The sequence below is a fragment of the Chaetodon trifascialis genome, chromosome 13, assembly GCF_039877785.1.
Source record: "Chaetodon trifascialis isolate fChaTrf1 chromosome 13, fChaTrf1.hap1, whole genome shotgun sequence".
Classification (NCBI taxonomy): Eukaryota; Metazoa; Chordata; class Actinopteri; order Chaetodontiformes; family Chaetodontidae; genus Chaetodon; species Chaetodon trifascialis.
The window spans coordinates 13,426,672-13,454,068 of NC_092068.1; the positions used below are offsets into that span (position 1 = coordinate 13,426,672).

The following is a 27,397-nucleotide window of genomic DNA, read 5'->3' on the forward strand; positions in this document are numbered from 1 at the left end:
GGATACACCACCCACAGTCTGCCGGATGTAACACATTTACTGGAGGCTGCACCTTGCACAATGTAATGAAGTGACGCATGCATTTCAAGAACAAAACAGACCTAAAACAACAACAAAAGCCGGTCCTTGAATCTGAGTGAATGTGTCACTTTTGAGAGACTGATTTTTCTAATCTTCAGGGGTGTCTGTATCTGTATTTCTTTTCATGTGGGAATTTGGTTGTTGATGACTTGAGAATTTGGAATCAAAGCAACTACAGCACATCTGGGAAATATATTTACATAATTAAGGTGTGTTTTTCGTGGCAAAAATCAATTTCCTTTATGTTAAAATGAATCATAAGATGACTTTTATGAGAAAGAGATCACTCACAGTGATGACCCACCGGACAGAGGAGAGGATGCTGCTGTCGGCAGCTTAGCAACTGGAGTGCATCACTTGGATAAACTACAAGGCTTGTTCGAGGGTGTCCAGGTGGCGGTTGTTACAAGACTTCATTTTCATTTAATTAGTTTTCCTGAATCACATTTTCTCAGTTAGTGGAGCGACAGAAAGACTTTCGCTCTAATCTGTGGTCCACCCCAGCCATGAACTACAACACTAATGAATGTTCATCTCCCTTATCTAAGCCCATATTATGATTTAGTGGTATATTTGTACCGTACAGAAAATTTGTTCTGTGTGTTTTTGGCAAGAGACTAGAGCCAAAGATGAGAAGATGAGAGACAGCAGAAGATAAACAATATAGACAGAAACTTTATTGATAAAAGGTGTGCAGACAGACACTGGGAGGAATAAACCAACAATTAACTGATACACACTGAAAGCTCACAAGGACAGACACGTCAAGGGACTAAAAGGTAATTGAATTATCTCAAAAACTGGGTTTCTACAATAATTTAAAAAAATGCACTGGACATCACAAAAAGATGATTGTCAACATCCTGACTTAGCTGTAGGCCCGTGTCCTCACTGATAAAAGCTCTGCATTCATTGCTGTATGAAACTTCAAATCCAATTACAAATGATGAAATCACAATTTGAAAAGAACTCAGGAATAAATCATTAGACATCACTTGCTAATTTCTGTCAGGGATTTGTAATTAATTACTTGAACTGCATTTCCCTGTCAAAACGCCCGTAAAACCAGATATGTCATGTCACAGTGTCATAATAGCCATGAGTACAGTGAATGAAATTAGCTTCATTGAAACACATTCACAGAGTAATTATTTCTAGTAATACAAAGTAAAAACAACAAGGCATACATAACTTTCAGAAACAAAAAGGGGGAATAGACACAAGGAGGTTCCAAATACAGAAAAATCGTCACAAACCATTGACAAAGGGGTGAAATCAGCTGAAGTCCTCTTTGAACACTAAATCAAGTAGAGCTGCACAAAGGAATGAAACACATGGATCCCAGCAGCACCGAGAGTGTTGTGTAATCATGGCCACCGTCACTGGTCATTATCGAAACCAACGTGTCGGAACAAGCTTAGTTTAAATGCAGGAGAGAATAACTTAAAAAGTCAAAGTCATTAAACTTTGCAAATTCAATATCAATATTAAAACAGACTCGCTTTGATCGCCGCCAGTCAGCACTTTGACTAGGACGAATAAAAATGGTAGTAATAACACCAGTCAATATATTTATTAAGGACATCAAAAACCAGCAAATATTGACCAAAGTGCTGCACAATGAAGTCAAATAAGTATCAGCCTAGAGCTAAAAAAAGGCTGTATTTTTCTGAACGTTCACAGCAGAAGGAGGATTTTATAATCCTCCAGGTCCAGTCTGGAAAAGACTGAAGGGACGTGGACTGAGGAAGAGGAGTCCACGTTTCTTTGCTCTTTGCCACAGCGGCTTGTGAATACATACCAGTTGATTCGAGACACCCTTTTTGCTTATTGATTTCCTGTCAGAGTACTTCAATAGAGATCTTATTGTTGCTGCTGGTGGCAGCTTGTTTTTGTCTTTGTTTGGCTCTGTTGTATTCATTGAAGAGCTTTTGCAGTGAGTCTTTTATGTCCTGTGTGTTTGTTGATGTCTGAGTATAAGTTCTGATTACACTGAGCCACGTGTCCCACCTGAACAGGTGTGTACAAATCGGTTGACTGCACTCCATCCCTCTATTGTTTGTGTGATTTGCATGATAAACAGGCCTCCTGACAGAAAGCTTGTTTTTGTTTTGAAATGTACATGGAAATGGCTTCAGCGTTCTTTCCTTCATTGTTTTTGAATCCATTGTCTGCCAGCACAAACAGCATGCGCTCCACACGGTCAGTATGACTAATGAATCACAGTCTGCTGTTTATTTGAGGATATAAACAAAATGAATTGTGCATGGGTGCCAGCCTTGAGTTTGAGTTCACTCTTACTTCAAGATTGCTGCCACATTACAGTTTATTAGCTGCAAATATGTTGTACATCTATGTTGCTGGTTGTAAATATTTCATGTTGTGCTTTTGACCACTCTCAGGAGGACAGCGGAGGATGGGAGGAACTGGTGGAGTTTCAGCGTCCTTCCTTAAATAATAATGATTTTAGTAGAGACACAGCCTTCAGACTGCAGACTGAAGTGCTCTTACTGCTGCGCTGACCTGCTTTTCTCATAGAACACATTTCATTGCACTGTTGTCTCTGTTAATATACACACGACTAATAAAACTAAACTTGAGCTTGCCCATTCCACGGCCTGCAGGATGGGTTTTACAGGGGAAAGTGAAAGAACAGGGCTCGTATCTGAGTCACTACCAGTAGTGAGTTGTCCATGAGCGCAGCAGCAGATCAGACTGTGGTTGCACTGGGCACCTTCCTGCTGTGAATGTGTCTGCCTGTGTGTGAGTGTGAACAGCGTTCCTGGAAGAGACTGCCTGAAATAATAAACGGTAGTTCATTAGTGAGATTCACTGGATCCCAAAGTTTGCGGTACCTTATTGCAGTAAAACACATTTCAACCTGATGCCATAACTGCAATATACGTGCAGTACACTCAAGCATTCACTGTCAGGTAAGAGGAAGAGATCCTAATCTGTTTGTGTTTCACAGTATGTTTCCACATTTAGTAGCCTTTTAAAATGATCTCGGAACAGCTGGTTTACAGTCAAAATGTGTTACAGACTGCGATAACAGTGTGCTCATTAATGGTCCAGTGTGCAGGATTTAGGGGCAGAAATTCCATAAAATAAATTATCTTTTCATTCGCGTTTAATCACCTGAAAATGAGACAATGCCTTCTGCATTTTTGCAGCCATCATAGAGGAGGGTGAGATGAGATCTGGAACCTCACCACTAGATGCCGCTAAATCCTATACAGCGGTTCTTTAAGTGAAACGATTAAAACATTTTGCATATAGAGAATGATGGCAAGTGACCTAACAATGAGGTATTTGTGTGTGTGTGTGTGTGTGTGTGCGTGCGTGCGTGCGTGCGTGCGTGCGTGCGTGCGTGCGTGCGTGCGTGCGTGCGTGCGTGCGTGCGTGTATGTGCACTGTGGATTGTAAAAGTATTTGAGAAACTGAAACTTGCAGATTTTCATACTTAAGGCTTTCATGATAAATACTCATCTGAACCAAAATATTCTATATTATCAAAATTTATGCTGAATAATTCCTATGTTGTGTGACATGGTATTGATGTATTGAATTAAACTCAATTTGATGAATCTGGCTTATTAAACCACGCTGCAGTACAGCTTGGTCTAGATATCCTGTGTTTCTGTCTCGAAACACCTCTACTACATTGGCTTCCTGTGAGTCAAAGAATAGACTTTAAAATCTTACTGTTGGTCTATAAAGCATTAAATGGTCTAGGACCAAAATATATTCTAGATTTATTAACCCCATATGAGGTATCCAGACCTCTCAGGTCATCAGGGACAGGTCTATTGTGTGTTCCCAGAATGAGAACCAAACAAAGTGAAGCAGCTTTCAGTTATTATGCTCCTCACCTGTGGAACATTGTCCCTGCACACCTGAGCTCTGCACCAAGTGTCAGCTCATTTAAATCAGGGTTGAAAACATTATTATTTGCTACAGCTTTTACTTAAATATATCTGCTCAATGATTTTAATCATTCTAAATGCTAAATTATTGTCTTTGACTGGCTTCTGTTTTTAATGTTCCTTTAATTGTATTTTATTTTTCAATTCTCTTCTACTCTCTTTCTTTCTTTCTTTGAAATGTATGATTTTATTGTATTTTTATGCTTCTGTAATGCACTTTGAATTGCCTGGTGTATGAATTGTGCTATACAAATAAATTTGCCTTGCCTTGCCTATGAAGTACATTTCAGGACATGTTTGCACATTTCAAAGTGAGCTTTAGTTTTATTATAAAAATACTTAGTTTTCATGACATCCACCATTTTTCCGACTGGACAGCGTCTCCTGGACTCTCCAGCTGTCAGTGAAGTTGACTGACAGAAGCATTTCATTGCATTTCAAAATAGTAACCTTTGAAAATCTGCTGCCTCTCAATGATTGGATGGCGTCTCTACCCTCTACTTCAACGATTCTTGAGCAAAAAGCTCTTCATTTTGATTGATGGTGTTGAAAACATTTTGCTTTGGTGCTACATGTACCAGGCAGTGGGCAGTCCACATTGCTGATGTCATTCAGCACAAACTGAATGTGCGTTGAGTGCAAAAGGTGTCATAATGAGGTCCACCAGGACGCCTTCATGCAGGAACTGTGTTGAATATTCACTAGTTTGAAGGATGTGCATTCATGGACGTTTACACTGAGGAATTAAGATGGACGTCTACAAATGTGAGCAGTGATGAGACTTGTTCTCTATAGCACCTGCTCCTCCATTGTAAAAGCCCATTATACCAGCAAGTGAACAGATAAATAACTAGTAATTAACACATTCTGTCAACAGTCACATAATTAATCATAATCTGTAATACTGATTCTTTCTACTGAACCAAAAACAAAGTTATACAGGCAAAATAGGATCTTTACAATACAATACAAATGTGCAATTAAAACCAGGTCATATATGCCATATATCATAAAACACATATGGTGTGAGTTTATATTAAACATTCAAATGGTGTCCGATAATAAATAGTCGGTTTCTTTGATCTGCAAGTGGTTGTCACGTCCCTCTGTTGAGCAGATCTTCAGAAGACAGACTTCAGATTTCTAAAGCTCTGTTGTGAAGCTAACGAAACATAAAACAATAATTTGAGACATCCTTTCCATTCAGAGGTCTGTCTTATGATCAGGTGGCAACATTTGAGTGTCTACCTTAATGATGAGTGTGTCCCGGCCTGACTTAAGACTACACTACCTGATCTGATATGCGTGACACATTGTCCATGTTGTTAACTTGAGTTGACAGGGATTTTCGGCTGTCTGTGCTCATTCTGGTCCGTATCCTCGTTGTTCGGTTTTGTCTTTGGCCATAACAGTGGCAGGAAAAGGCTGCTTTGAACTCCTCGCGGAACTTGCCTGGACAAAAACAGAAACATGAAATCCACTCAGAAAACATTCAGGTCAAACCTTTTTCAATGCCTTGCAACAAAAACAGCGTTTTTAAGTCTAATTAGCATTAAGAACAACTCCGATTCATTATGAATACATTATATTTAATTGTTTTTTTAGTACATGATGCCTAACATCTGAGACTCATGTAAGAAATGTCTGTGATTAATACAACTTTTTTTTTTTTTTTAGATGAGCGCACAACTGGTCATAGGTGGTGAGGCACGTTACAAACTTACCACTGAGGAAATTGTAGATGATAGGGTTTGCTGCACTGTTGGCATATATGAGCCAGTGTGAGAAGGTGAACCATGCATACACTGTCTCTCTGTCATTTGTCTTCTTGAAAGTCCCAAAAACTCTGCAGGTAAAGTATGACATGATATCAGTTAAGATTCATTCATTTTTACCTGCTTCAAATGTAAAATGAGTCATAATATTTTAAATCAGGACTGCAGGAAACAGGCAACAATTCAGAAGCCCGGATATGCTGTATTAGTCATCAATAAACATGAGGCTACCATGGTGAGCATCTAGTGAAAACAGAAATGCATCTATTGTCAGCCTCTGTGTTTGAACAGCTTTCTATCTTTGAGGCAGCAGTGTTCGAGAGTTTACCTTTTCATGACATTGAGGACGCTGATTGGCAGGTAGCACAGGGCGAAAACAAAGAGGACCACCATCAACATGCGAGCCGTCTTACGCCGGGCGCGGACCTGTTTGATCTCAGCACAAACGGTGCTGGTTCTGACCCTAACAGGCTCTCCGAGCCCTGGAGTGGGGGCTGAGCACTGCATGGACCTCCACTTCCTCTGCAACACTGATGTGCTTCCAGGAATCTGTTGATTAAATATGTACATACATCAGGCCAAAGGGACATCAGTTCACTGTGACAATATGGCTGTGGAAGAGCTCATGTATAATTTTGAAAAAGCAGTGCAGGAATACACACCTGTTGAAACCACAGCTTGTGACATATCTGGATATATGCCAGGACCATGAGACATAATGGTGCAAAGTATGTGACAATGAAGAAGCAGGTGTGGTACACCTTTGGGTAGATCTCAGCTGTTGAAAGGATTAAAAAAACTTCAAAATATGATTGAAAACTCTCTGGAAGTTTACTAAGACAGTTTACTTATTAGGTTTAGGAAACTTAGTCTGAAAGTTTCCAACATGAATCTTTCAGTGTTTGTGAAAGTCAAGCACATTTCACAGTTGTCCTCAAATGTTATTTAGACTGTTGGGTTTCAAATTCACTTGTTAAAGTGTCTTCACTGAGTGTTCAGGGGCGGATGCGTCACTTGGCAGAACTGATTTTGTAGCTGCTGAAAAATGCATCCCCTATTATTTCAGTCAGGAAGGTTGTTACATAAGTGAAATTTTCATTGTCAGGCCAAAAAAAAAAAAAAAGCAAAATATAATGAAGGAACATCATTTGATCTTTAAGTGTCTTGAGAAAAATATGGGGTGGGCATTACTTGCTAGAACTCATTTTGTAGCCACCAAAATTTGCTTCCCGTCATGATTTCAGCCAAGATGAACGCTAGATGCCTGAAGTTCACAGTTTCAGGAGAAAGTAGTTCAAACTATGTGCTGTTCAAACCATTTGATTCCTAGGTGTCAAAGTTAAGGGGTGGATACAGTACAGTACTCAGCAGTGTTTTTTTTTACCCTGCTAAGAAATGCATTTCCGTCTCAGATCAGGTGAATGGTTTAAATCCAAACTCATTAAGTAAGATTAGGAGGATACAACATTTTTGTAAGGGAAAGGCCACGTCATACACAATGTTCTGTAATGTGCAGTGTCCACACTTAAGGATGTGGTGATTGTGAGAGTGGAAGTACACATTATCGTGTGTGTGTATAATTTGTCTCCCCTGGCCTTGAAATCAGATACGCCCCCAAGCTCTCACAAGCTGGAATGATGATACTTTATCCAGTGTAACACCCCTCTCAGCCTCAGTAGATGTGATTGACAGTGGAGGGTCGTCACCCGAAGAAGCTCACCGGGGCTCTTGGGCTATGAACTGACCCATGTGCTTCCTCCAGGTTTGCCCTTCCCACAGCTGAAATCCAGCCTTCACCACTCTGTGCTGCACCTTCTGTACTTTCATAGCACAGCGCAGCACACATGAAAACAGAAAATAATTGCAATTCCATCGATAGAATCACTCAAAGTGTGTTTGGAATAAAGAGAATATGAAAAATTGAATATTTAACCCCTCACCATTCCAGTGAAAACAAGCCTAAAACGCCTATCCAAGGCATACCCAAAGCAAATTGATAGCTGTTGTTGAACCATTTGAAGTACATTCATGGTTGTGGTCTCTTTTGAAAGCTAATACTCTGAACTTGTACCCCCAGCAGTCAGAGTCACTGTAAGTGCTGCTGGCATGGAGCAATAGAAGTTTGAACACACTGAAGTAGAAGTGTTTTTTCCACCTGAATATTTTTTTGCAAATAGATGCCTGGAGATGTATCTGGGACTTATTAGCTTTAAAACACAGTGGGACCAAGTTCAATAAAAACCGATAACAAAAAGACAGAAATTGAATATGTTAAGGTTTCTGTAATGGTATATAAAAGGCAATTTACTCTACATAAATATCTATATTCATGGAATCTAAATTATGGCCAACTATATTCATATTTATGGAATTTATATATTTTGCCTATATGTCTTTATATTGAGAGCATCTAATATTTTTAGCACTTCAGATTGTGAGTAATATTGCTACTATCATTGTCCTTGATCCGAGGTGCTAGACATCTACATAACCCACTGAAGTGGGTTGCATTTTCACAAACCGGGTAGCCCTCATAAATCTCTGCAGGGTACCACTTTTCCCTACCAAACAAACACAGCCCAAAAATAACAGCAGCAACGTAATCGTCTCATGTTTGAGGATCAACAAGAGTGTGTCCAAAGTGAGGAATGCACAGAATGACTGCTGAAATTGGGATTTACAGATTATGCTTTTGCAAGTATTGTGCAAAAACACCACACGATCTAAATGCCATGTTTGAGGTGTTGTTCTCATGGCCTTACACAGCCCTGAAAACATGGCAGTTAGAACTCATTCCCTGATCAGGCAAAACTTGTTTTGGAGCCCCGAATTTTACAACAACAAAAAATAAATAAATAAAAATAAATAAAAATGGCAGAAGACTAGAAGTTTGAATTAGACTAACAGTGTATAGGCCAAACAGGAAGTGAGAGCTGTTGTTTCAGGGAATAAGTCTTTTAAAGGACCTTACACAACCTATATTGTTATGTTGGGACAATTAAAACACTGATTACTAGTAAACATATTATTTGATTGTCTTAACTGATTAGGAATTGGTTTGTCTGCAGGAGGAGCTTCATTTTTAAAAACAAGTGCTGGAAGAGTTTGTTCAGTTGTAGAAAACATACAGCGGGTGAAGATCACTGACCTCCGTGTGTTCTCTTCTCCACCACTCGGCCAGTCCAGTAAAGCCACTTAGAAATAAAATGTCAACATGTTGACAGTGAGAATTTGATGCATGTGAAGCTTCCCTGACCAAAGATAAGAGGGAATGCATTTCTCTCCAGCTGTCACAAGTCTGGTAGCAGGCAGTGTGACCCAGATATAGACACTGTGACATGGATGGCTGAGTTAAAGGCATTTACCTAATACAGAAGTCAATAAGCAGGAGTGCAGCTGGCAACAGTCAGGCAGTCAAATCAGTGCCGTTTGAGGCACTGAGGCAGGAGGGCATGTTAATCAGATAGACAGCAGAAAGTTGGAAACAGGTAGTCTGGCACAGGAAACACATAATCAAGGAAGCAAGACAGATTTTTTGGCAACAAACTAGTCAAAGTAGGAATGGCTGGGCCTCTAAGGCACAAATCTCAGGAGCTTGAAAATCAGCTCTGCCCAATAATGCATTCACCTTTTATGTTTCTGTCTTGACAATTAAGAATCAAATGCAGTTATCAGCACATCCTGTATTTTTGGCTTGACAGTGTGGATTTCATACACGTAACACTGACCTGCTCTAAGAAAGGAGGGGATGCAGTTCTCAGCCGCTGAATAATGCAACTACACTGTAACTTCATTTCTAGAAAGCTGTGAACCAAATCAGAGTTTAATTAGCACATATTTTAGGTCTATTTGGCTCAGCGCTGTGAAGTTCATCTATTTTAAACACAGTGCAGCTCAGTTCTGCTGAGTAATGCTCAGTGAGGACACTTCAAGTCAGTATATGATAGGAATGATATGCTTTTATCAGCACATACTTCAGTTTTGACTTGACAGTTAATTTGACAGCAGGTGTCACTGTACTGTCACTGTCTGAAATGTCTAAAAATATATTGACTAAAAAAATCAAAGAGTTTGCATTCAGAACTATTGAGAGATTAATCAAGGTGACTCTAAATGTTCATGAAATCTACACTTGAGGTTGTGTATCATCACTGATGGACCCGACAAAGAATATTTTTCACTTTTAAACAGTTCTAAAAATCATTGCTGTGTCTGATTTGTTTTAGCCGAGCATGCTCCTGCAAAGGGTGAGCATTTAAATTGAAAAAGGAAAAAAAAATCTCATTATAAAAGTCAACAGAAACGCTCAACTGTTGCTTTGAGATATTTTTAAGCGGTGCAGTTCCAATGCATTTGGTTCTTGGGAGTTCTTTTCATTGAACTTCATCTTTTTCTCTTTGCAAGGTTCTGCTTTGAGGACATTAGTCAGAGAGGCAGCCTGACGGTCTCGTCTTTTCTGGTCCTGATCAACACTGTGAACGGTGCTCTGCTCTCACAATATCAAACAGCAGCTAAACATATACTGACTTTCTTGAGGGTCGTATCCCTTTGAAATAGCAAATGTTACCAAAGGTTGTCAGTTTAACATGTGCATCTGTCAGCAAGTGAGCGAGTGACTTGGCATAATGTTTTCATGTGCTCGAGGGGGATTTGTGCAAACTAACCTCCCCAGTGTTCATCACACACTGTGAACAGGCTGGTCTTGTTTGTTAGCTCAGGCAGCAGACTGCTGCACTCCATCACAATAGCCTGAGGGATCATGATGATGCATGACACAACCCAGATGACAACAATACTCTTGCGAGCCCTCTTGGCTGTGCTCTTGAACATCAGAGGGTGGCAGATCGCATACCAACGGTCTTGGGCAATGCAACTCAGTGTTAGGACTGATACAGAAACGGAGATGGTCTAGAAGAAAAAGAATAGAAACACTAGTTAGATGAAGACAAATTATCCAGGGGATGGTATTTTCAACACTTTGACATCAGAAACGAGATCTTATTGCTCCTTATTTTATTCATGGTTTCAGCTGTGACACATGAGACGTTCATCTGAATTTGATATTGGCGTGGTTTGGGGAGATTATGGACAACATTAATGAGGAACAGTATTTTTTTTATTATTATGAGTGAAATTGTAAGATTTTGTAATAATTTGTAATAAAATTGTAAAAAAAAAATAAATAAATAAATAAAATGAGGAATTTGATTTTCTTTAAATCTCAGAGACATTACATGTCATCAGCTGACAGCCTTCCTAGTTTAGGGTTAGGCAGTTGCAGCAGAGCTCAGTCCTGTTGCCTTTTAGCCCTGAGGTATTCAGAGATAAACAGAGAGATGCCAAAGAATTAAAGGCAATTATTGTTTCTGAGAATGTTAAATGGAAACACTGAATTAATCATCACACATTTTCTGTACAATAAGTTCCAGCAGAGAGACGATATGTTGTATTAAGAAGCCTGATTGGATAAAGCTCATTGATCAGTGTTGCAATGTTTAATCTGGCCTTGACTGATGGCATCATGGTGAACAGTGTAGTGAGAGATGAACCACCACAATGACAGTCTTTATCAATGCTGTGTTTTATATTTCAAAGGCAAAATCGCAGTCACTTGTGAAGTACAGTGGCTGCACTGGCTTTTGCAAATGCACTGAACCTCTGTGGAAGTCAAGCACACTTTGAATTAGTCCCAAGCATCAGTTGGCGATAATGACCTGATTGTGATCAAACTGTGGTCCACCAGCAGGTTAAAGTCAGACACGTGAGTGGGTCTGAGAGCAGATTTAAAGGGTAAGTGAGGCTGACGGGGCCAGCAGGGTGGGGGTCAAAGACAGTTTCTTCGCCTTCTTCCTGGTCTGCTTGATGGAGGGCAGTCTACTCTCACCTCCATCTGAATTACACACCTGCCTGACTCTCGTGCAGACTCTGGGGAAGGCTGAGATATACCAGAAGAAGCAAGATTTCAATTATGGCTCTGTGAAATTGGACCAACATTAGATGTGACATGGTGATGCATGAGAAACTCCCTGTGTTGGAGATGGTCTCTATTTCTACGTGCTGCAGATGGTTGTTTCTAGGAATGTCGGTGATTTGACAAATAAGTGCTCAGCTCTGTCACTTTGAAATGTTTAGCTTAAAAATGCCAGTGGTATACTACATCACCTTAACGGACTAATTTTCTTCATTAAAGAGGCGCCTACAGGGGCAAGGACATTGCCCTATAGGCAGAAAAAGATAAATCCTCACATAATTGTCCTCTGCCTGACAGGAAATCAATAGCACATTGACCGGTTAGCTTGGTGTGGTAGCCTTGAAACAGGTCCGGATTGTCACACTGGACGTGATGCAAACATAGACACCACAGGGAAGACTGTATACGGAGTGGACTGGGAGGAGGCACTAAAGGAGTCTGGTGTTATTATATATTTGATTTATAGTCAACAGATCCCACAGCAATACGAAACCCGTAATTGATCCGACTACTCCTTTGATGCATAAGCCTGATAAATATATTAAATATTTAAAGACATAAGTAATAGAATATTTAGTAATGTAGTTAGTAAGATAGAGGTCATTTGAAGATAGTCAGTCCCACGTACATCACGCTGTGTGTAAATACTCACTAATGTTCCAAATGTGTATTAATCTGCACCTGAAAATAGTCCCCAACAAATGCACAGTGTCCTCTTGCAGTGCCAGGCTATTACAGGAAATTATTTAACGTTGATTGTAAGATGCATTTGCACCTATTCAAAAAAACAAATAAACGAATGAAAATGTTCACATTAGTCACAGCGAGATCTTCTTGACTGTGGAAACAGCAGCTGGCAAAACAATCACAGCACAAGGGCCGTTCAGTAGCTGCTGATGGGCTTTCAGTCATTTCACAGCTACTTATGGACTGTTTGATGAGATTGTTTTGCTGTTAAAAAAGTAAAAAAATGACTCCATCTGCTGATGCTTAGGATCGGGTAACAGTTACTAAATGGGCTTTGTGGTGAGACAATGCTGCTCTATTATTGAAATAATGAGCTTGTTGCACAGCACTGTACTGCGTGCATCAGTGACTAATCATATGTCTCCATGGTCAGCGTGTTTTGGGTGAAAATATTAACAAAAGTTTTGAATGGCCACAATTGGGCAGCTTATTATTATACAGTATCCCGTCGTTACAAAGACATAATAAAACAAAAACACCAGCACATTCTGCCCAGTCAGATCATCAGAATAGTAAGATGCCCATCTGATGCGGGAGCTGTGTAGGTGGAGAACTTATGTCATTAGTGGAGGACGTTTGTCTCTGGTTTCTTTCCCGCTTCATGTTACTTTCTAAACCTGGCCAAATGTTTGATCAAACGCAGGCAGAGCACCACCTTGTTGCCGTAACTGAAAGCTGGAATTCCTGTCTTTACAAGATAATTGGCACTTTCTGTTAAAGTGAACATTTAATGACATTTAAAAGTTTTTCCAATTTCTCAAATGTAATTCCCAGACAAAAAACATAATATCTTGTTTGGGTCAAAGCACTTTTAATTTTGCTGTTTTTGTTGCAGTCTGCTGTATCCATTAAAGGTATTACAGAGATTCATTAGAAGCAGCAGCAGAATAAAGCTTGCATTCAGGTCTTCCCAGAGATTTCTCTTGTGCTGCTTTGAGCCAGCCCCGCTTGTTTGCTACCATATTTAATTACCTGAAACTACAAATAGAGCATTTAATCTGTGCCGCTGCAGTTTCTGTACACATTTCATTCATGACACAGTTTCCTCGACAGTTTCACTGTGTGTTTCAGCAATTGTGTCACTGGGTTTACAACATACTGTGCTACTCCTGGGGATGATTCCTCCTGAGGCACTACAGACTGCAAAACAGAGCAAAATGTCAGGGAGGAGAAGTCATTCCCATGTGGGAAATAATCTGGGAGAAAAAGATCTTCCTGGGTTCATTAAAGCAGCAGCAGGGGACCTTTATAAGGACTACATGTATAGCAGCATCAGCAGCAGCAGTATAGCAAAGCACACACTAACAAACAGGGTGAATGTGACCACGAAGGTCTGCAATAGACCATTAATTCAGAGCGTGAGGAGTGATGTGTGAGGAGACGGAGCAGCCACCAAAACAGACCACTTAACACACTCGTTTGTCCATGTTTGAAATAAAATCAGTCAGTGTAATCCCTTCCATCCATCCATCCATCCATCCATCCATTTACTACTATACATGTTAGTTATTCAGAAACACACGTTGTGATACGGTGGAGCATCGGTGCAAAGTAATTCGTTCACTCAAATACTGAAGTACAGTTTTGAGGTACTTGTACTGTATATTGTATTATTATAAAATACACTTCAATAAGATTAAGTTAAATGACATTAGATCAAATTATAATTCTTAAGTAGGATTTTGAATGCATGACTTCTGATTGGAATGGTGTATTTTTACATTCTTCCGCCACTGTGGTGGAGTTGAACTTCACTTTGATAGATACAGTGTGTGTATAGAATACAGATGGATATTTTCAGTGTGTAGGATCAAGGATTTGTGCAGGATAGTATAGGATTTGGGTTGACTTCATCACTGTGACCTACAGTGTGATATAAAATGTATGATTTTCTTTTAACAGATGTGTAATGAGGATGATGCTGCCGTGGAATTATAAAAATGGAGAAAGGGAAAGACTTGCCCAAGGCAGTAAGGCAGTATGGTGATGACATGAAAGGTCTCATAGTGCACATCTCATGGGATATGAAAAATGATGTTTTGCTCACATATATACAGGGAAAGAAAAATGGAATAATTATGGGAACACAGATCTTGGATTGTATTCATAAATCATTTTTAAGCCTCGTATTAAGGCTTTTAATATCCTGTTCAAAAATGAAATGTCAATGTTGATCTCTTACCTGTAAATAAGGCACAACTTTGCAAAGAGTCTTTCCAAAGAACCACGTCTCTGTGATGTCTACCACAAGACTCGCAGGCAGGCAGATGATGGTGACCAACACATCAGCGAAGGACAGATTCACTATGAAATAGTTGGTCACGGTGCGCATGTGGCGGTTTTTCCACACTGCAAAACAAACTGAAAATGACGCACAATCAAAGACGCTGATCAACAGGGTGAAGGCAAGCGTGTATCACATTAGTGCAGGGTATTTAAGGTGAATCACCACTGTCTTCAGGGCACGCTGTCAATCACAGAGTTAGAATTAGAAATCAATTTCAGACCTGTCAGTGTTGTTGCTGTTGGCAAAATATTCATCACTCTGATATTACACATGATTAAATTTGAATGTGTGAAGTTGCCAGCTGAGACCGTCGCAGTGAAGCATTTTTCATATTCTTTAAGGTGAATCATCATCAGCTCTAGCAGCCCCTTTGATTACAGACAAGAAACTCGTGGGCACACTGATCACCGGTCATCATACTGTATTATCCAGCCTGATAACTGAACTCTGCTTCATGAATGACAAACTACTCTGCTGTGACAGCCAACCTGCCAAGTCACATCCTTGCTTGGTTCAACCTGAACCCATTTTTAACAATTATTGAGTCACATAAAATATAAAAGCACTAATAAAGAGTGGAGCTAATGAGAAATCTTTAGTAAGGCAAATCTCTTGCCATATGCAGGTAAAAGCTGTGGGAAGGAAGCCATTACTAATTGATAATGAGCAAAAGGCAGCATTATTTTGTCTCACAAATCTCAAGGCAATTGCATTTATTCTGAATTTGCAGATATGCATAATGGTTTAATAGTCAATTTGAAAACATTTCAGAGCAGAGGTCAGCAAAACAAAAGCAGCTTATTCACCAGATTTAACGTCAGTCAACTCTAAGGAGGCGCAAGACAGTTCAAGCACTGTGTGCTTGCTTTTTATCATCCATCCATCCATCCATCCGATTTCTATGCCACTTATCCCTTTCGGGGTCACGGGGGGGGGCTGGAGCCTATCTCAGCTGTCAATGGGCGGGAGGCGGGGTACACCCTGGACCAGTTGCCAGCCGATCGCAGGGCACATACACACAACCATTCACACTCACACTCACACCTAGGGGAAATTTAGAGTCACCAATACAGTTTACAGTTAGCAACTTGAGTTTTGGGCCCTTTAAAGCTAATATAGTTAATGGTTAATAACCAATATGACTACAATTGGAACACATCTGACAATCAGAAGCTTAAGTGATTAGTTCAGCAAGATCACGTAATCTACTTTCTTTGTAAATACATCATGCTGTTAGTAATCCTGCACTGTGTTCATGATCAGCAATTTGACAAACATGGTGAATAAAGTAAGATCAAAGTTAACTGGACTCCTCTTTCAAAAGTAGCTGAAGGATGGATAGAAAAATAAAAATAAAATGTTGTTTCTAATAGCATTTTGCCATCTCTTTGTTTACTTCACACAGATAAAATGGGCAGTGTCTTTTAATATTGTGAGGATTAGCACAGAGCGTATCATTTCAGTAAATGTAGTGCGCAGCTGGGATACAGCTGTTGCTTCTGAAAGTCCTGAGTAATTAATACCTGTACGTGGGAAAGGTCAACACGGAAACACATGCATGCTTTTGAGGAGGAATGCATTTTCCACCATGAACAATATATTTGCAGGAAGCAGTATAATCAGGTTGTACACTAACATCACTGTGGAAAGTAAATATTTGCTGTAAAACCCTCTGAACCGCTTCCATTTATAGTCCAAGCCATTAAATTTTCTACTGCAACTCAAGTTTTAATCAAAAACAAACGTGTTTCGGGTGGTTTTGCTGCAGAGAGTTGTTCACTGAGGGAACAGCTCCTGAGAGGCTGTAGCTCAGGTGGCTGCAGGACAGAGAACCACAGGTAGGCAGAGTGGAAAATCACTGCACCACCTGTAGAGACAGAGACATGTCTTCTTGGAGGAAAAATGCTTTCTGCCCTTCAGTTGAATATCTCTCTACAACCCCTGTAACTATATGCTGCATAATATATGCTTCAGACAATATCCCACACTCCCCCTGATAGCACTCTGAATACCCAGTACTGCTGCTCTCGGGGCCTGCGCTGTGTGTGATGCATTGCTTCTTGTGTAGTACTCTACTTCTATAGAGAGCAGGAAACTGCTGATAATCGAGCTTTTAAAGTCCACACTGAATTTTTGAAGGAGGAAAGACATGTTGCACTGGCCTCCATGGGCTGAGAGGTGTAAGTCTGTTGAGCCCAGCTGTGATGGTCACATGTGCTCTGTTGTACTTGTGTCCACACCCAGCAGTGATGTAGCATGGTACCACAGTGCCACCGTACGTCACTGCTGCACAGTGTGTGGGAAGAGCAACCCGCCCTCACCAGGCAAACAGCCGTATAGGTCGTCTGTTCAAGCAGGTTATTATGACCCATGCAGAGATGTAAGTATGAACCTCTGGGGCTAGCATGGCTCGGAGGCTAACATTAGCATTCTACAAGTTCTAAATTGTGCGGCTTAACTCATTATTGTCATTAACTGCATTCACTGTCGTTGCGTTCACTGCACCCAATCTGCTTCCTCCTTTCAGAAGTGTTAATAATAGCATTAAAGCTGCAGTAGGTAACTTGTATAAAGTAATTTTTTGTTATATTTGCTAAAACTGTCCCTATGCCCAGACAGCAGTATGTGAAACATGTAATCTGTGAAAAAAACGCCTCCATTGGTCCCACCTACTGCTCCTACTGCGATTTGTAAGAATCCACCGCGCCTGACACAAAACAGCCAATCAGAGCCAGAGGAGTGTCTGAGGGACTGTCTGGTGGAGCAACAGCCACCCGCAGAAACTGCCCATATCGCCCCTGCCAACAACAGCATATACGGCTAAGACAACAAATAACCATAAAGCTAATATGGTGATTGTTACATTAACACTCCGCAGCGCGTACGGTATGTTAGCGACTGTGATGTAGCGGCTGGGCAGAGTTAGCTTGTTTGCAATGCTAAGGCTAACATTACTGGTTGTCACGGCAGCCACGCAGACGCTGCAGGGAGGAGGGGCTTGGAGGCAGGGCACGAGTGCAGCGTAGAGGGAGGGGGAGTGATGTGGATCTTGTGTTTAGCACAGCTTTAACAGTGGCCCTGAAACTGAAGCAGCTTAATGGAATTCAACCTTCATTAATTTTATTAACTCATCAGTGCTTTTCCCACCTGGACATGCAGAAATGCTGTACAGCATACAGGTGACCAAAGTGGGTGAATGTGCTATCCATATAAAATTAAATTCATCTGGCTCTTGAAATGAATGAGGAACAACATCTGGTCTGGCTGTAGCTTTAAACAAGGTCATCAAACACAATGAACCAATGAAAATGAAAAACCTGAAAGTTTGACTTCAGTGACTGCTGTATTAAGATTTAAGTGCAGATTTAAACTGCAGATGTGAGACCTGCAGTGGATTATATAAGCATGATGAAAAGACTGTGACAACATCAACAACATCAAAGACAGGATAGTCGTGTGAAGTAATCTCTTTGTGCATATTTGATTGGAACTCTCAATATATAACCACCCACATCATTTATATAAAGTTATTGATTACATCACTCATTCTGTATTTATGCTGACTTGTGTAGAACAGATTCTGATTTCAGAGAAGTGGCAACAATACCATAATTCAATCAGAGTATTATTAACAATGCCATATTTGTTTGAATGAATGCTTTTGTACGTCACCACTTAGAGAAAGCTACTGAGGTTGGATGCACGCCTTTTTTTGTGTGCTGGCAGAAAGGCATGAGTAAGCACTTCTCCTCCCTAGCGTCGCTCTCACACCTCCCCACGCTGCTGCAGGCGCTGTCACCGAAACCACAGATAAATCACGTCTCATTTTTCAAAACCACACATGAAAGAGTGGCATGTTACAATAAATCCCTGGATGAGGGGTTGATCCACATTAATGCAGGCGAAGGCAGCGCAGCCACCCATACTCTCCATTCGATGAGAACTAAGAATAAAGAGACGTCCTAGTTGGTGAATTGCTCTGTTTGTTGTTCTTTCTTTGTTTTTGAGTTGTGATTCATGTGGTTTCCCTTGAGACTAAGTTTGTGTACACATATTTGGAAGCTCACTTACACTATTACAACCATGAAACAACTAAAGAGTCGGACTCTTATGTACATATGGTGTAAAAACATTGGAATGGAAAGTAGAAAAATTCCTGCTTGGACTTTCATTGTAATGTGTCAGTGAAATCAAGACGCATAGTCAATATAGCAAACGTATTTAGACTTTGTTTTATTTTATTTAGGTGTTCTACTGTCCACTGGTATTGTTGGCTTCCTGGTACGGCTGGACTGTGTTTTACCTGCTATAGCAAGTTTAAATGTCTGTCATGAGAAAGGCAAGGTATGGAATCCCATTACTGCCAATGTAATTAAAAAAAGAGTATGTTTTATTCAGGAAATTGTTTGCTTCAGTAGTTAACACAGCCCAGCAGAAAGAATCTTGTCACCTTTTGTCTCTTCCACTTCCCATTTTTATATCTCATTGATTAATGAGAAGACATCTTACACAGTACTCACAAGAAAAATACTGTTCTCTCTTCCTTTAACCTTCAAGCAACCATTGCCATTGCAATAAGAACACGCCTTGTCTTTTTTGTCCTCTGCCTCGGCCATAGCATGATGGATGATGGGGGACTTGACTGATTCTCAATTGTCCGGCTTATTGTTGACCTCTTTAATCAAGTCCCTCTCGATGTTAAGTCCTGCCCTGGCTTTCTATTTCAAATCATGCCAAACCACTGAGGAAAATTACAATCGTAAAGCAATTTCATTTCAGGTCCATGACAAGCAGACTGGAGAGAGCGCACACACCAAAAATCTTTTACAGGAGCAGCATCAAAGGCTCCAGTTTATGACTAACAATGTTTCTCCAGTATTTTCCGAAGCATTTGTCCACATCTGAGAAGGAAGAAATTCATTTCATCGGGATTAAAAATCTTCCACTCTTGCTATCTGGTGCACCTAACGAGGGTTTGGATAACAGATAATATGCTGATTTAGATACATTTAGGAATCATTTTCAATTAAAAATGCAATCGTCTACCTGCTTCAGTGAGCCTATGCTGGTGTGAGAGGAGTTTGACGAGATACCTCTACAGCCTCCTGTCTGACAGACAGACCTCAGTTTGTGAGGGGATGTGTTTGAGCAGGTGGTCAGCAGCACAGGAGCACCACAGGGGACTGTCCTCTCACCTTTCCTCTTTACACTGCACACCTCAAACTTCCAGTACAATTCACAGCCCTGTCATCTGCAGAAGGTCTCTGATGGCAGTTGTGGGGTGGTGTCAGTGGTGGAGCGGAGACTGAGTACAAGGGATGTGGTAGACAGCTTTGTGGCGTGCTGTGGGAATAACCACTTCCTTCTAAATGGAGTTCACCTTGACAACAGGCTGGACTGGAAGTGGAACACCGAGGCTGTCCACAGGAAGGGACAGAGCAGACTGTTTCTTGAGGAACCTTAGGTCCTTTAACGGCACAGCAGCATCGCAGCCAGTGATACTAAGAGACTGAATAAGCTGATGAAGGCGGTTGGCTCTGTGCTGGGGACTGCTCTGGAGCCCCTAGGGTTGGTTGTTGACGGAGGGATGTTGCACAAACTGCTCAACATAATGGACAACACTTCACATCCCCTGCAGGACCTACTAATCAGACAGTGTTTTCAGTCGGAGGCTTCTTCGACTCCACTGACAGTCATCCCTACCCACTGCAATAAGGCTGTACAGTGACTCCCTTAAAACTTTAATTTGCAATGTGAGAGCTCTATCCTCTGTTTTTTGGTTTGCGTTTTTTTTTTTTTTTTCACTTAGAACATTATGCACATCTGTGTATAGTTTTAAAATAGTTTTCTTACCTACCTCATGTCAATAACGTGTTTTGTGACATGCATATTGCTGCTGCGACACTGCAATTTCTTTTCATGGATCAATAAAGTGCTCTATCCATCTATCCATTAAGTGCTGTTGATGATCACATTACATGAGATCAAACATGGCAGGGTTGCTTGTACAGCTGATTTCACTGAGGAACAGAGGTTACACAATTATTTATTTATCCATCTCTAATTATCTGTGCAAGGTCTTAGTTCTTAGTAGCTACTGACTAGTTTCAAATGTATTTATTAAATCTGGTTGCACCATTAAAGTGTAAGATATCTAATAATGACTACATTTGCTAGCAGTCAGCTGTAGCAAACGAAATCAAAGAAAGTGTAAACATGAATTTACTGTGTTAATTTGAATTTTTTTCAAATTACAAAACTTTACATTAGACTGAATTAGCATAAACACTACTGATGGCTGAAACACTCTATTTCTCTTTGTCCAGTATGTATAAATAAATAAGAATAATACCCACATCTACAAAGGACTGACAGTTTAAGGAATCGGTTGCTTTTGATTGGATGATGCCTCAGATGTCTGAATAACACATTACTGAAGTCTTCACTAGCTGTCACACCCCACCAATTTTTGATTTCATGTACTTTTTTTTAAATAAATATATATTAATGACTAAACTTGGCATTTAAGCTTAAAATAATGTCCCTTAATAATGTATAGTCCAAGTATTGTGTTTCTGAATGTTATGGTGTTGTTTCTGTATACAAAAAAAGAAAGAGAAAGAGAGAGAAAAGGTAAGATGTTTATCTTTATCTATATTTTTTAAATGTTACACATTATTTGCTTCAGCTGTAGCAGGCGAAGCTGCAGCAAGACACTCTTCTAAGAACCATTCAGTGTCTGCCAAAAAAACATAATAACAGATAATAACGGATAACAGACAGCAGGTGGATAAAAGCATAATCCAATTGTTCTGTTGGATGTTTGCGAAGGAAAGTGTTTGCTGACAAATTAGCCATAAGACTAAGACACAAAGCAGAGTTCACTCTAGCTACACGCTAACAATGGGAGCGTTTTTGTTCTCAGTAAGGTGGCTCAGGTTAAAACTGGTCTCCATTCATGGTAACTAATGCAGCAGAGCAATGAAGTCTTGTTCAGGCTTCTGGATCAACACACCAGTCAACTGTGAAGGAAAGTGGAGCACTTTTTATACAGCATAATGGACAAAACTACTGCATCACATGTAAGTGACAGGTGCTTTCAAGCGCATGCTGTGACATTTATTATGTTGGAAATATAATCATTATCACACAAACCCTGTAAAATAGAGCTGCTACCAAACAGCATGTGGCTAGTTGGCAGTGTGAGACATGATTGAAATGTACTTTTGCATATGAATTGAGCTGAAATTCTTTCTAATTTCTAACATTGGTTCAGTGTTGACTGCTACAGCCGTCACTGCATCTCTGTAGAGTCATATGACAGTATCACATACGTAACATGTAGTGATCTGCCTTTTGATTTAAAAGGAATTTGAGCAATAAAAATGTATTCATGCAACATTTTGGTCAAATGCAGTAGATGCACGTTTCGTTTGTTGCATTTGTATTCTTGCAGCGTTCCAACAATACTGCAGTGTCATCCAGTACCATATTGTCCTGAGCAGCAGAAACAGTAGTACTACAGTGAAATGTTTCATTTCTTGTGGCAGCTGTGTTTGAAATATCACGTGTTGAGTGAAGTAATGTTCAATCTTTTCCCTTCCTTCTTTCTGGCTCTTACAAGGTCACCATTTGTAGTCAAGGCTTGAAAGTTGGTTTGTTTGTTTTTGTTTTTTTATTATGGTGCTTTTGAGTGTTTGCTTCTATGTATTTGTTTTGGGGTTTTTGTTTGTGATATATTCACTTTCACACTTTTTATTTAGGTAAAGAGTCTCTATATCAAACTGGTGCATAGAATTTGGAGCTCTTCACCTGAACAGGCATCTCAGTCAGACCAGTGCAGTATTTCATATATTTATTACAATAGTTTTCATAATAATATTCATAAGAACACAATTGTTGGTGGGTCATTTCTTTCACAGACCCTATCAGTTTTAATTTGACATTTTATTGATTTCTTCTGTTTTGCCTTTGTGCTAATTTCTTTTACCACACTTATTGTTATTAGAATAATTATTATTGTTGTTGTTGTTGTTATAAGCTAATTTCCACTCAGGAATCCAGATATTTCTCTAAAGTTGCAAACTGAAACAGAATTTTGAGAAAATTGGCTAAAAAAATTCAATTGAATGCACATTTCCATCCACTACTGTTATATTGGGACATGGTTCAATGAGATAAACAGCTGGTGGCAGTAATTTCCAGTTGGATGTCATTAAACCATTGTAGAGGAACAAGGTGCAAGAAAATAATGAAATGAACACCAATGAAACCATCACACCTCAAATGTGGAAAAACAGCCCAGAAAACATGACAGAAATGTGATATTCATGTTGCTTTCATGTCTTAATTTGAGGAACATATAGTTTCTGGTTCACTCCACACAGATCTGATGGTGGATCACTTGGGAATTAGTCATTATTAGTTATTATTTTTAAAACGCTGTTTGATTACAACACAAGATGAAATCCTCTCTGAGAAAGCCGGATCTGAGGTGTCGGCACACAGAAGAAGAATGAACCGAGGTCTACAGTTTAAGTCATGAACTCATCACAAAACAAGACTCTCGATCAGCTCAAGACTCTTGTATATGTTCTGTGGTCTGTGGTTGGCTGCCACAGCAGCATTATGCACACCTATGTCAAAGACATAATCCCTCTTTGATCTCCCCGTTATTGTGGTCATGATTAAATGAATGCAATTTAGTGGTAAACCCAAAGCAAAGCCAAACCCAAGCATCTGATGCCACATGTCCTGCTGGCTGAACTAGGTGATGTCACTCTTCTCTAAAGTGCAGCAGGTGGTGATCAGCCTGCAGTGAAAGGCCTTTTAGGGGCAAACAGCACCTTAAACATAAGAAGATAAATACATAAATAAACAAACCTTTAAATACAGTATCATGCTAAGAATGTGGTAGGGGATCACCGGAGGTGGCCAGTTTTGCTACCCCCACTGGCATCTGATTGGCCACCTCTGGTGCCCCCCTACCAGAACCTTAACATACACTGCAGGTGATCGGGTTGTCGTTATTAAACCTAAGTTAGCTGATTTTTTTGGCCATTTGGGGGCAGCAAAAACAAGCAGTGTACACAACATTGATGTATCCTAGAGATGTATCCGGTGTTATGAAACAGTGAGTTTCTGGCTACTTGATGCATATAAGTCCACTATTGACTCTCCTTATAGCTCTGAGGAGAATATCTGGCTGTTCAACTGCTAAATGCTCCATTGTGTTCAACAGCCAGTCCCTAACTTTGTGGAAACAGCACTGATGAGAGTGAACCAGGACAGTAAATGTGTAGGCTGTAAAACCAAAACAATGAGCTGAATGATGCGAAAATGCTCAACAGAGCTGCAGGGAACTGCAGTCAGTTCTCTCTGGGTCTGACTGCTTTCACATACAAATAGTCATTTGACCCATTATAGACATAAAAATATCGATGATAGTTGCTTTAACGATGGAGGAATATTTTGTAGTTTATTAAAAGCTACACACACACACACACACACACACACACACACACACACACACACACACACACACACACACACACACACACACACATATATCCATCTGGAGAAGAGGGGGACTCCCACACACCACAGGACCTCATAAGATTAACACATACTTCCATGTCTTTACAATAAACTCTGGATTACTTTTCCTTTTTTAAAAATACATTGCTGTGTTCAGTTAGGCTCTAGTGTTTTTTCCTCTCAGTGCCTGCACTGCTGTTAACAACAGGCGAAGCTGCTGGGAACATAAATAGAAAACAGGTTCTGTGGCACAAAAGCACAACGAAGGAGAAGCTAAGATGATTCTAAAAGCCTTGCATGTTGCCTCTGCCATGGTTTCCACTGTGCTTCCTCATCTAAAGGAGACAATTATAATGAGTACCTGTCAGCGCAGGCTCTAAAACGAATGCCTGCCCTCATGAAACATGCTCCCATCAATATTCCTTGGAATTGTTAGACAAACAAAGGCAAATTTCACTCAAACACTAGAAATGATTTCATGCAGCTGAAGCAACAGTTGAACCAACCATCATGAGACCACACAGGCCTGATAGGTCACAGTAGTAACCATGTCTTGGTTGTCTTAATCTGGTTCGCTGCCTGTTCGTGATTTTCTCGCTGTCTAGTATTAGCATGAAGCACAGGCCTGCTGTATTACTGCTGTAGTGCCCTGAAATGATGTGCAGCTGCTCAACAATCGGAAATACTGGAGTGATCCATAGCAGCGGCTCATTAGTGCAATCACAGCATGTGCATGCCTACATGATTTTCCATCTGTTCATCAGACGGACAGACGTGCTGGACTGAGCTGTGTGGCCTGACGGTCATTTGCAACATTCAACATATGCGCATATCTGTCTCGGTCTTTTCTAACTCTTAGCTGTAGCATTCAGAATGAGAAAATTGTATTTAAATATGTAAAATCATTAAATATTTCACTTTTTGTCTTGTTTGGGCAGCAAAGTTTCACCCCAAATTTCCTTTGCAAAATTGGAATCTTTAAATGGATTTCCCTGTTTAAAAGCTGATTGAATAGTCAAGATAGGCATTCAGTTAAGGGAAATGTTGCTTTATTGGCATACTGTTGCATATTGACTAGATACTACAACAACACAGCACTGACTTAAGCTTAACACAGAGTTTAATTAGGTTTTCATGTGTCACACTGCAGGAGCAATACTGCAGGACATCTGGATGCAAATTATTATTTGCTGTAGAACAAAAAGTGCTGTTTGATTGATAATACCTGGATTTGGATGCTGGTAAATTCCTTAATGGATAGGTTGAATACTAAATTTTCAGAAAGGAGCTCCACCACTTGCCACGCCTGCCCCTTTCTCTTGCCCCTCCTGCTCCTGTGGTTGTGGCATCTGGCGTGCTTCTTTCTTGTATCCAATCTGAGGATCTGACTGTGGTTGGAGGCGTGTTTCTTCAGGTGTGCTGATCTAAAAAAAACACGTCAGGCCTGGGCAGAGTCACGGGATGGCTCACTATCTGTCCAGTCACCAGATGTCTTCTGTCAGATCGCAGTCAGGATCCCTTTTTCCCGTCTTTTCTAGAGTGTCTCTGCTGAATTTGATGATTTTCATGTCCTGTAGGTAAATCTTAAATTTGTTAACCTGAGTTTAGATCTCTTGCATCAGGTTTTCATGATCTGGTTTTATATGAATCTCTAGATTCATCAGATAGCGTTTCAGCAGAGGTTGCTCATCTGTGGTCACCCCTCCGTATCTTACCAGCTTGGTAATATTCACTGACAGTCTTCATGGTGGACCACCATAGTTGTTTTGTGCATTTTATGTATTTTTTTAAGTTTGTTATTCAAAATGTTGAACTGATAAGCTTCAGATGAATTTGGTAATGAGTCTTAATGCATGCCAATGTCTCACTTTAAGGTGGAGTGATTGATGGTCAAGCTCACCTATCAGGTCTATGTGGTTCCATTGTCGGTGATATCGCTGTGATTGGTGATTCCATCTGCCCGTTTGCGTACCTGGCAGCTTTAAGGAGAGGGTGCATCCCTGCATTTGTGCACACTGATGATGGCCAGATTGCCAAAAATTGCCATAAATGTTGAAAGACCTAATTAAACTATCCATTTCTGAGTGTGACCCTCTCTTCTTCATACATGGACATAGATATTTAGGATAGCACACCAGCTGGTCAGAGCACAGTGCCAACCTTATAAATAAAACCATTGTAATAACTGCAAGGTTAGGGCTTTTGCAGGCACCACTAATGGAATATTAAACAGCAGTACATCAACAAAACAGTGGCAATGAAGAGAAGCAGCTGCATGGACACTTTGAGTCCACCTTAAGTTAAATGGTTCCCTAAATGGTTTCCTATATTCTGAGTCAGTGGTTTTTTCAAATACATTTAGGATGAACAGCAGCTGAACAGTAAAGGAAAATGATGGAGAACAAATCAGATAAAACTTAGTAAAAACGTCCCAAAATGACAGTATTGTGATATCAATCTGTGTATGCAACAAGCTCTTCCTCTCCTCCCAGTACACCCGCAGTGCGAAATAAGTAATCTAATCTGTGCAATCTGTCTCTTCAAACACATCTGTGGGTGTCTAATTGTGATCTTTCATAGCTGCACTTTGCTACACTGAGACGCGCAGTGGGACTTAACCCCCCTCATCCCTCTCCATCAGCGACTCCACCGAACATCAAAAGAAAAACTGGACTCTTTTAGGTTTTTCATCAGTGTGACGCTTGATTGTCTTTTTCTTTGCGGCAAAGAGCTCAGTCACATTCTGCCATAACAAAAAAAAGAAAAAGAAAGTTGCTCAAAGTGCGCCTCTATATGATCTCTGCCGGACTGTTTGCGCACGAATGGTAAGAGACTTAAATCAAAGGCACAACTTACCTAGCGAGTTTCCAATGAGGGAGACGAAGAACACAATAATGTAAGCCACAATGAGAACCCATTCATACTGCTTGGGGTGTAAGTACTCTCTCCAGATGTATCTCAGAAGTTCGTCGTCCTCATCCACAGCGGGACGCAGATGTAACTCCGTGCTGTTGGCCACATGTGCAGAAGACAAACAGTCCTCGCAGTCCAAATTCGCAGTGATCCCGGACAT

General features: G+C 40.3%; 1 protein-coding gene across 1 annotated transcript; it reads right to left on the reverse strand.

Moving 5' to 3' along the window:
- Window positions 1-4,987: 4,987 nt before the first annotated feature.
- On the reverse strand, window positions 4,988-27,397 carry hcrtr2 (hypocretin (orexin) receptor 2). The gene is made up of 7 exons (XM_070978146.1): window positions 27,181-27,397; window positions 14,683-14,861; window positions 10,447-10,690; window positions 6,445-6,560; window positions 6,111-6,331; window positions 5,732-5,853; window positions 4,988-5,459 (listed from the first exon to the last, which is right to left on the reverse strand). The coding sequence occupies exons 1-7, from the start codon at window positions 27,395-27,397 to the stop codon at window positions 5,290-5,292; spliced, it is 1,269 nt and encodes a 422-aa protein (XP_070834247.1). The 3' UTR covers window positions 4,988-5,289.